Raw genomic sequence first — 12,093 nt, 5'->3', positions numbered from 1 at the left:
TCTTTTCCCGGGAGCTCAAGTTTTGAAGAGACTTTTGTAAGGAAGACTTACTACAACCCATGGTGAGAAATTTTATTGAAAACTCTGAATACATAATATCATATTCTACTCAAGTTTAGTTAGGATAAATACATTAAGTCTGCTTTGTTGCTGTTTCTCTCCAATAGCCAATAATCTGTAGATTAAATAAAATAAAAGTCTTAACATTATACACCTGTTAACTGAACCTCTTGTGTCTCTTTGTCAGACATAAGGCTGGACCCAAACCTTTCAGACCTTGTCTCCCTCCAGGACATCTTCAGGAGGAGATGTGTGAGGAAAGCTCAGAGGATCATCAGTCACCCCAGCGATAACATGCTCTCTGTTACCATCAGACAAATCCCTGAACCAGCACCACCAGCGTGCACTCCTACACAGCTCTACTGAAACAAAATAGTAATTGTATCATGTATATTGATAGATGTTACTTGATGCATTGTGTATGTTCGTAAAATGTTGTGTGTAGGGGTTTCCAAACTCTGTCCTGGAGGGCTACTGTCCTGCACAGTTTAGATCCAACCTCCCTCCGCACACCTGCCTGAAGGTTTCTGCTTTCTTGTCTGCCAGTAAGATCTTGAGTAGCTGTTTCAGGTGTGTTTGATAAGGGATTGAGCTACACTCTGCAGGACTGTGGCCATCCAGGACTGTGTTTGGACACCTCTGGTATACCCTTATGTTCGCTTTATGCTGTCAATAAAAATACATTCTAAATATATTAAAACAAGTTAAAGTTGACTCTGTTTTAACTGACTTTTTTAAGTAGAAGCACCACCAGCCAACACAGTCACTACACCAATAACCAGGTTTGTATGAGCTTTAATAAGAGCAGGTGAACCAGGCAGCGATGCCTCTACATGCATATTTGTGATTTTTGCTGTGGCGCTCATGCCGGCTTTTTATGTCATGTGCGTAAATCTGCAAAAACAAATCCAAATATTACCAATCGATTCCAGTGAATGTTACCCCCCATCTCTTGAATTTTCTCAACACCCTGACACTTACTTTTCCGCATATCCCTCACCGACTCATGCCGCAGGGAGCTGAGTTTGTGGATAACTTTCCTGAAACAACAAAACGGATTCTCTTTTATTTACAACGAAACGATTTCGCGCCCAAACAGATCTACTGGAGGGGCATTGGGTCATCGGCGGGAGGGCACTGCCGTTTAAGAAATATTTTGACGCAGTGGCGACATCATAGTCCAACACAGCAGAAATGCTGTAAAAAATGAAACACAGTTTTTCATAAACTTATAAAGAAAACAATAAAACCTGCGTCAAAATATTTCTTTAACAAAGATCAAGTCCGGGTCATGTCACAAGATCACTTGTCATGTACGGTCCAATATAAAGATGTTGTGCTTTATCATCAGTTTCAAGCGTTACAGTTTTCGTTTAACTGTGGTATACAAAAAGAAATGTCTGAAAGGGTCGTCTTCAGTTGATTTGTTCAGTCTATGATGTCTACAGGTTTTTGCTAGTAATTCTTAAAATATGAGACATAAAATTTGACATAGCCTACAGTATTTCACACTTGTGCCAAAAGACACTCAGTCTGGAGCCTCACAACACAGACAATTGCATAAATTGATCTGAGATTATACAAAACAAGCCTTGCCTTAGTTTTCATTGAAAATACATATTGTTTTCAGGGTTCACAGTGAAGGGTTCATCAGGTCCTCTGGTTGTTCCTCTGGGAGGTTCAGTTCTTCTGCCCTGTTCTGTTGATTCACTCTTATCACTGAAGGATCTGGAGGTGCAATGGAGAAGATCAGACTCACAGACTCTCATTTCTCTGTATCAAGATGGAGATATTGAGAGTTATAATGATAGAGCTCACTCCATCACTGATAACTTGGAACCGGGAAATTTCTCTCTCCTGTTGAAGAATGTGACAGCTGAAGATGAAGGTCAATACACATGTACAGTTCACAGTGGACAAGAGTCTGGTGAAACTGTTGTGGAGATTAAAGTTGGTGAGTTTGATCCCATGAGATCTTCACATCATGTTAAACAGAATTTTAAGAATCAGTTTTATGTTTTACTTGATATGTTTTCAGAGCGTTTAATCGTGTCAGGATCAGATGATTTGATTTCGGTGTATGTTGGTGAGGATGTGACTCTGAACTGCTCTGTGGACTCTCACATCCCACCTGAAGAGGTTTCATGGAAGAAAAAAGATAAAGATGAACACATCAAAGTTCTCCTCTATCAAAACAACGAGGTTTATCCAGAAGCATCAGATGAGCAATACACAGACAGAGTTGAGTTCTTCAGTGATGAAATCCACAGAGGAAACTTCTCTCTCAGACTGAAGAGAGTCAGAACTGAAGATAAAGGACTTTACATGTGTCAAGTGTTTGCTGGACGGTTCTCAGACAACACAAGTGTAACACTGCAACAACTGGGTGAGTGAATTAATAAATATGAAAACATGTTACATCTCAAACGTTATTTGAGTTTTGAGTTATTTATTACATATTGTATTTTTTTTTTTTTTTACTCTATCAGCGAATGAGATTTAAGTACCACGAGAGCAATTCAAGTGCAGATTGCTCGGTACACATTTGAATTGCTCTCGCGGTACTTCAATGCGACATGTCAAACAATCTGCGCAGCCCAACGTTAAATTGAACCCGTCTGTTCCTGAAGTCTCTGATTAGCGTCTTCAGGTGTTATATCAGAGTTGGGGCTAAACTTGGTAGGAAAGTGGATCTCCCGGGTTGAGAACCACTGGTTTGGAGAATTCCCTGCACGACCCGTAATACTTTCTCATGTACATCAGAAAGTGTCAGTATTACACTGTGGTCTCACAGAGGAGATTGGGAGCATAAGAGGACGAGCGACGGGACTGCTGAAGAGAGAGGACCGGGCCGGAACATGTTTAAGTCTTTTACTTTGCTCTTTTGGCCGGCAGTCAACTGTGAGGTGGCTGCCGGCATTTTACAACAGTGTTTTGTTGTGGTTTGTTTTATTCGCCAGCAGTCGACCTTGAGGGGCTTCCGGCTGCCTTTTTGCTTTGTTATTATTTAATTTAATGTTTAAATGTCTGCTGGTTCCCGCTTCCTTCCTTCCTTTTAATTAAACCTCGTTACATACACAATTCAATCTAATGACTCCATAGTGTAACAGCAAATTTAATTTGTGTCATGATTCCACTATCATGTCAAGTTTATTCGTGTTCTTGGAGTGGAGTCATGGCATAGCCTTAAGGTTTTGTGTGAGAAAGACATGGTTCTTTCTCGTGTCTCGTCATTGTTCCCTCCATCTCGTTCCTTGTCAGCCTCTCCATAGTGCTTAATCCCCAGCACCTGTTCCGCGTTAATGATCCTGTGTTTGTTCCCTTTAAAACACCCTCGTGTTCATTGTCCTGTGCTCGTCCATTGTAGATTCTACATTTTTCTTTGTATGAGAGGTTCCTTGTTGCTGTCTTGCTGTTCCTGTACGTTTTACCCCACTTGTATGAGATTCTGTTGCTGTATGCTGTCGTCTTGTACTTGTTGTAGTAGCTGTATGCTAAGACCTTGTTCCTGTTTTCCCTGTAAGTGTAGTTAAGTGTTTGTTTTCTTAGTTTAGTAAGTCAGTGTCCTTGTCTTTATTTTTATATATATATATATTAGTGGTGGGCCGTTAACGGCGTTAACACCGTTAACGCAGTGAGACTATTATCGCGTGATAAAAAAAATGTCGCCGTTAATCTATTCTCAAAGTTGGGAGCTGGGTCTATACTACGCAAGCTATGATGACTTTCACCTTGATATTTTAGCGCGGATGTATACCAGCTTAACTGCACTGTACGGAGCGAGAACGAGATTTTTCAACTCGCGTGATTCGCGGAAGCAGAAGCCGCCTCATCATCTCATAACCAGGGCTTCATTCGCGTCCTTAGCGCCGCCTCATCATCTCATAAGCAGGGCTTCATTCGCGCGATTCGCGCAGCAAGTAGGTTTATTGCCTCATTGCATTAACACATAAATCACTCGCGCTTGACACGCCATTAGTGTTTGGTCTGAACACAACATAATGTTACTGTGAAATTACGGCATCAAACGTGACGTGCTAACATGGATGCAGCTATGAAGCCGCCGGGTTTGCTTCAGGGAATATTAATTTTTAAGAAGCTTCCCAATAGAAACATCGACAAGACTAAGGTTGTTTGCACCTTGTGCAATGCGGAATTGGTTTAAAAAAAACACTTTCTCTTAACAGGTAGTGGTCTAGCTTTAGTTGAAACCAGTAACTTTGTATTGAGATCTAATGTATTATGGCTCCTGTATGACATATCGCTTTTTGCTCCCTCACTCTTTGTAAGTCGCTTTGGATAAAAGCGTCTGCTAAATGACTAAATGTAAATGTACTGTAGGAGCTCTTCCAGTCTCAAGTACCACCTAAACGCAAATCATCCCTTAGCTAATGCGGAAGTAAACACAAGTTCATTTTATTGAACATAATTTAATTTTCATCACCAATTATCATAGTAGAACAGCTTTCTCAAGCAGTTTGTGATGCATTTTGGAAACAGGAGATGAGCCCCTGGTCTAATGCGCCACCTGGCTTGAGAAACCCGTTCTCAAAGACTTACTTTTAGTCATTATTTGGGTAGCACACATATTCTGAATGCCTTCGGCAGAATTAAAATGAGCCATTTTAATCTAGATTAATCTAGATTAATTCCAAGATTAACCTAGATTAAAATGGCTCATTTGAATTCTGCCGGGTAGAAGAAAAGTAGAGCCCAAACTACAATTAGTTATTGTAACGTTATTTACTTATTTATTTTGCTACCCGAGCTGCGGGTATCTGTTTGAAAATTTCAAAGTAAAAGTAAAAGTATAAATGAACATTTTTCATATCTGCCGGCTAGATTGTCACGTTAATAAACCATAAAAATATAAACTAAAGAATATGGGCAATTCCGTTAAAATTTCAACCTTACCATTAATTTTTTTTAGTTTTACCAACGGTTTTTATTATTATGTCAACAGCAAAGATATCAATATTTGATGATTCAAATACCCATGTGAGGTCTCCCCAAGTTTTAAAAGCATTGGTTTAAGTTATAGTACATGATTTTTGATAGTTGGGTAAGTGCCATTTTCAGGATTGTCACATCCATATCGCTAGATATTCCTAATAAACGGACACAAGACATTTTAAATAAAGTAACTATTTGATGTTCTTTAAAGCGGCATCCCTTCTCCATTAATTGGGTATTATTGCATAAGGATTGTGCATTTTAATTCAATGAAATCCTTCAAAGTTTGACGTCTCCCAAAAACTGTCCATTTTTTTGTCGCATCCATATAACGCATGTTTATATCCTTTTTTTTTTTAATGAAAATTTTTATTCATAGACTGACACATGCCTGATTTTTAGACTATCAACAAGAGTTTAGTAAAACATAAAAAGATGGTTCTATATATTCGTAACAAATACATTCTCTGAGCATTTTTTTATCACATCCATAACTCAAAGTGTCGGGTCCACAATGCTGGAATTGCCCAAATATAAAACTATCCAGTGGTATAGGATGATGGCATATGGCATTACGTTCCTAAAAACGGAACTCTTTCAGTTTAGACATATTTTTTCTCAGTGATTTTTGAAATGTCCATTAATATGGAATTTAACCAAAATGAATTCCACATGCCAAATAGGGATGATGAATCCAGGAGTACATTTGTGCATTTAAACTGAAGAGTAAATAATGATGAAGTTTTCAAATATACCTATGAACCCTCATTTAACCTCCTTATATAATAATTGAAACGACTGTAGTCACCCTGCCTAATATATACTATGTACTGCTAAAAAAAATAGGGAAAACTTATAATCAGCACAGCATAATACCAAGGATGCATAACTGATGGTTAATCAGTTTCAATTGCATATAGCAAATAAAAGTGACAACAGGTACACTAGAGAGGCAACAGCAATGGTTGTCTGTGGAGAACTATAAGGGGATGAAATGCTCAGATCTGTTGTCAGATCTTTTGCCTTGGGGGATCTCCTCTGTGACTTGGATTTAGATCAGAGTTTAAGTGAGCCCCTTGACAGTCTATGGTGTTACTTGACAGCTTCGGATTAAAAAGATCACAGAGGGTCTCAACTGGATTTAGGTCTGGGTAACATGAGGGCCAGTCAATGGCATCAATGCCTTCATCATCCAGACACTGTCAACAGACTCTGGTCACAAGTGGTTGGGCATTATCATGTACCAGGAGGACCCTGCACTGCACCAGCATAATGTCTGAAAACACATCTGAGGATTTCATCCCCATAGCACATGAGGTCTGTGTGACCCCCTAAGGATGGTCCACCCCAGACCACCCTTGCGGTTGACTCTCCAGTATACCTGTTGTCACTTTTATTTGCACCGAAAACTGTAAAAATGGTTCAAAATCACTTATGCTTACATCACAGGTTGATTGACATTCCTGAAGGTTAACTGATCTGGTGTTATACTGCGATGATAAGCATTCCCTTAATTTTTTTGAGCAGTGTATTTATAAACTCTCTAAAACGTGCTGGGTTGTTTTTGACCCATGATTATTTGACAGAACACACTGCTGGGTTAAAATAAGCCATTGCTGGAATATTTAAATAAAATTACATACCCCTTATAGAATTTGGTACAGATAAACCTAAAACGTTCACAATTAATCAAATTATGATATTAATCCATGCATCAGCCTAACGATTTAATGGTTATGGAGATGGTGGTCTAGTGGGTTAAACCACTGAACTGGTAACCAAAAGGTTGCAGGTTCGATCCCAGCATCCACCACCAGTGTGTCCTTGAGCAAGACACTTTACTCCACGTTGCACTCCAGGGGGATTGTCCCTGTAATAAGTGCACTGTAAGTCGCTTGGATAAAAGTCGCTTGGATACCAAGAAACACAAACTCAGACCTTGAAAAAAACGCAGTCTTTGGTATCCTGTAAATGATTTAGTGCATTTTAAAAACAGAACGTTGAAATTAATAGATTAATGGAATTAATAGAAATAAAATTTAAATTTAAACCGCCAATAGGTGTCGCTACTACCGAACTAAGTTAGTCATAAGTTAGTCAAAGAGTCATTATTGATTTCATTGAACCGGTTCAAACAGCGGATTCATCTAGGAATTATTTTAATTAAGACCTAACCCGACAATATTTTATCTAAAATATATTTCGCAACAATAACTTGTTGTATAAAATCAATTTTACTTAAGAGTTGGACATGCTGGTATTGGTAAAAAAAACATAATCTTGTGCTTTTGCAAAGTGATGTGCGTTGTGGGATAAACGCAATTATTATAAGAGTTACTTTTTTTGAAATAGCCAGAAGTCTAAAACCTGTACGACATTGCTCATCAAAAATATAATTACAATAATTAAAAAACACAATTTTCTAAAATTTCTCTTTTGAATTCCCCTCTGCATTCCAAGCTCTACATGTATCTGTGTGTCCATTTTCCTACATGGTATTATAAAGTTTTATACGTTTATAAACTCATAGTAACGGGTGTGTCGAGTTAAAGATATGCTCTCTGCATTCAGACTGGCGCGCGGGTTACCTTACGTACATTGACCAATCATGTGCGGTTTACGTTCGAACGTTTACAACTTTTGAAATTTTCAAACAGATACCCGCCTCTTACGTCTCCTGCTTCTCGTTTCAAATTCGAATCGATATTGTAGCGCTGGGAAATCAGACACGGGCGATTTGCTTTGCGAATATCCATCGTGTGTTGGTAAACGGCGTGTGCTACAGACTGCTTTGCCGATTGAAAAACGTGATCGGGAAACAGTTTGCCAGAATATACCCTGACCCAATAGACCTACTTGCTGCGCGAATCGCGCGAATGAAGCCCTGGTTATGAGATGATGAGGCGGCGCTAAGGACGCGAATGAAGCCCTGGTTATGAGATGATGAGGCGGCTTCTGCTTCCGCGAATCACGCGAGTTGAAAAATCTCGTTCTCGCCCCGTACAGTGCAGTTAAGCTGGTATACATCCGCGCTAAAATATCAAGGTGAAAGTCATCATAGCTTGCGTAGTATAGACCCAGCTCCCAACCCAACTTTGAGAATAGATTAACGGCGACATTTTTTTTATCGCGCGATAAGAGTCTCTGCGCCGTTAACGGCCCACCACTAATATATATATATATATATATATATATATACAGTATATATATATATATATATATATATATATATATATATATAATCCTGTCCTGTTTTCCCCTCGTGGGTTTTGTTTTGCCCTTTGTCTTGTTTATTGTTAAATAAAATACCTTTTAACCCCGTCATCTCTGAGTCCTGCCTGCATTTTGGGTTCTCCAGCCATCTCTACCCTAGAGAACCATGACAATGTGTTTCACAATATTGATGTATTTACCTGTATAGTGCGTAGGACAATAATCATGAAAGTATTCGCGCTATCTCATGTCCTGTACAGGTCCTGCTTTATTTGTGTGGGCAAATGTCCTCTACAGTGATTACTTTTGTGAATCTACTTGTGAGGACATTTTTACTGGTCCTCACTGAATAGTTCAAAATTCGTTCAAATTCTCATAATTCGTTCAAATTCTATTTTTCTTTCAATGGAATGTCTTGCACATTGATATAGCAATGAAGAGGTGCGTGTATGTATGTGTGTGTTTGTGTTTCAGGTTTCTCTTCTTCACACAAAATGGTGTTGATTCTGTGTATTTCTGCATGTGGATCTGCTCTTCTGTTCTGTTCTCTCATCTACTGCAGAAACAACACAGGTATGTTTATGAGATATATTCTTCAGGAAAAGATTTATTTTGATCTCATTTTAGTTTTTTCTTGCCATGAAAATAACCATTGTTGCTGATATAACATTAGAGATTAAATTCTGTACAATTTTCTTCAGTTAAGAAAGTGACACTATTTCTTCTTGACTCACATGGCACTCGAAATAATAAATAAAAAAGTTAAACTAACCTCTGTGCTAAGATAAGTCTGCACTTATCTTAAACTATACAAATATCTAAAAGATTTCCTCAATCATGTACAATCTTTACTTCCTTTTCTTAATGTTCAATCTTTTTCAGGGTTCCGTGTGGAAGATTCTTATGATGTTAATCATGATGAGGATGATGAGGATGATGAGGAACTTTCAGTGGTTCTGCTCTGTTTCATTGATCCACATTTAATAACAGAGGGTCTGAAGATAAAATGGAGAAGATCTGGTTTAAAGAGTCCAGTGTGTGTGTATGAAGATGGATCAGAAGTCCAGCATGAGGATTATCATGATCGAGCTCATTTCTACACTGAGGACATTAAACATGGAAACTTCTCTCTCCTGTTGAAGAATATGAGAGAAGAAGATGAAGGACAATACACATGTACAGTGAACAGCAGACAGAGATCTGTGTTTTCATTTAGTGTGAATTTGAAAGATTTTACTGGTAAGTTGAAGAGATTCAAAAGTCTTTTACATCACATGTGTGTTTCCAGACAGTAAAGTGAGTTTGATTGAGTCCTGTTATAAATCTATCAGTATATTGATATCCAGCACTGGACTGGTTTATATAAACTGGTTTAATCCTTGAGTCTAAAGATCAGCTGCTATTTCAGAGTGAAATGTGTCTTTGTGGACAGTAGATGTTTTATCTGTTGAGGTCTTGTTATACTGTAGAGATGTAGATGTGTTTGTGTGAGTTATATGAGGAATAACTGATGACGGGTCGTTGAATAATATGATAATAATGAACACTTGAGGTGGTGATGCGGCAGAGATGCATTCATTCTTTTCTAAGAATTCAACGGACCGGGGTCAATTATTCCACTTATACCTCAGTTAGTACACCACAAGATGTTGTTCAGATTTATCTCAAGACATTTGTCTCACGATGCACTTGTTGGTAGGATTCATTTCTTACGCATCTCATCTGAAGCCATTGTTTGAGTCTGAATATGCAGTTATGAGAGACTGAGAGGAGACAGACAGCACACATGCACACAGGTTTGATTCATTGAGAGAGAAAAGTCAAGTCTCTATATGTTCTCACAGAGGCATAGAAAGCTCTCTTCTGTGTATTCAAAGCTCCGTTTAACTCTTCCAAAGACGATTTTTCACTTTACGCCAATCATAAAACACATTTTAAGCTGTCGTTTCATGTATTTTAGGCCCAGTTTCACAGACACAGTTTAGCTTAAGCCAGAACTAACCCTTAGTTAAATTAAGATATTTATGTCTCTTTCATAAAAATACCTTTGATGAATACATTACTGGGTTGTATCTTGAGACTAATCAATGGCACTGATGATATATGTTGAGATATTTCTGGGAAAGTTATATTCAGGTAAGACATGTCACGTATTCCTTTTAGTCTGGGACTATTCTTAAGCCTTGTCTGTGAAACTAGGTCTAAGTGTTTTATCTTTAACCCGGTGATTGTGTCATGTTGTTTGCCGTTAACTTTCATATACACTTTAGTTTTTCATCTGGAAAGTACATGTTCATGTCCATGAATATTAACAGACAATGCAAATTTATGTTTTGTTGTCTGTGCTAGACAGCACAGTATAACCTCATTTAGTAACTCTGCAGTGATATTGAACTGTGATTCGGTCGACAGATCTGGAACTACTTCACAAGTGTGTGTTTGAATGAAAAATAACACACACACATAGACCGTTTGTCAGCCAGTCAGAATAAATCATTCAACAGTCCTGTGTTATAATTAAAGATAAACTGATATTAAACAGCACCAGTGAAGAGATAAATCAGATCCTGCATCACTTTCATTTGTGTCTTACCACTTCATGTTAGGCTTACAGAGGCCACTAGGAGGAAATAGCGCCGCTTGGGAAGACAGGAGTAGAATAAGAGAAGCGATGAAGTTAAACGTGTGTTAAGAGCTGTTAATAAAACCTTCAATATAACCTTATACTCGTAGTCTTGGATTATCATCTCTTGTAAAATAAAACATTACAGACAGTTTTGAGAAACAAACATTTTCTCTCTGATCAGTTTTGTGCTGCAGGAATTGAACATCATATAAATCACATTTAGTGAAGATCAGAACAGTGTTGCCAGATTGGGCAGTTCTTACCCAGTTCTGAATTGATTGTGCGGGTGAAAGTTGGTTTATGACGAGTCGGTTGACGAAATGTGTGCTGCTTTGATATCAGTTTTGTAGTTTTCAGACACTTACATTTTATAAGATAATTCATCCAAAGTTCAGTTGTGTTTCAGCATCATATTTAAGATTCAACTGACAGCCTTCTGCTGTTCTGCTTCTGTTCGTCCTCTCACATTGGAGCTTAATTTGTGTTATAACCAGTTTGATCTCTCACACTTGAGTGTAGATCTGGAGTGACACCTGTTTTGGTCTCATGTGAGACTGAAAGATTATCAGATATTTCTTGAAAATAAGCCTAATAGTGGCAATGCAAGACAACAACTGCCAAGAGGCTCATATATCAGGATTGTTTCTGATAACAACAGTTTTTCATTTCTAATAGATGGAATGATGGACAACAACTTTACAATTATACTTTTTTCATTACTAAAGTGGTTGTGATTGAGAACTTTTAAATGAGTGAATTGCTTCGTCTGTCACGTGATCAGTGTTATAAAAGTAACTGATATAATCTCTTATGATTTGACTTGATCCATTAGGCCCGCCTAATAGCCATATGAATGACAGGTAAAGCAACCAATTACGTGTCGTCTTGACCTGCATTAATGTTTAGAGGCGTGGAAATGTTTCCGCATTAACAGACCGGTGTAAATTCATAAATGTGTCAAAAGTTACCAGCAACAAAATTATTATACGTTTATTCCCTGAACCTCGCTTACTTTTAAGAATTAAGCGTTAAGTCGATGGTCATGAATTCTTATGGCAACCGTTGTAAACACGACAGCTTACTTCTTGGTCACATGACTTTGTATTGTTTCCAGGTGGTCTGTTAAAGAACCCGACACACACGTCTACCAGAAATCCTGGTGAAATTCAACCAAATAGAATGACAACTTCCAACGTGAGGAAATGTGTCCAAAAAGTGTGCCTTATGCATCAGACGTTCAG

At 38.2% G+C, this 12,093-nt stretch overlaps 1 protein-coding gene across 1 annotated transcript; it reads left to right on the top strand.

Moving 5' to 3' along the window:
* Positions 1-435: 435 nt before the first annotated feature.
* LOC130426825 (butyrophilin subfamily 3 member A2-like) lies at positions 436-9,861 on the top strand (the record flags this gene model as incomplete). Its single annotated transcript, XM_056753774.1, has 5 exons — positions 436-456; positions 1,678-2,014; positions 2,099-2,446; positions 8,701-8,789; positions 9,820-9,861. Coding segments are annotated over 5 exons (837 nt in total), but the record flags the coding sequence as incomplete, so codon positions are not given.
* Positions 9,862-12,093: the final 2,232 nt, after the last annotated feature.

This window comes from Triplophysa dalaica, chromosome 7 (genome assembly GCF_015846415.1).
Source record: "Triplophysa dalaica isolate WHDGS20190420 chromosome 7, ASM1584641v1, whole genome shotgun sequence".
Taxonomy (NCBI): domain Eukaryota; kingdom Metazoa; phylum Chordata; class Actinopteri; order Cypriniformes; family Nemacheilidae; genus Triplophysa; species Triplophysa dalaica.
Note: the sequence above shows the minus strand (reverse complement) of the source record. Positions and strands in the feature narration are given on the sequence as shown.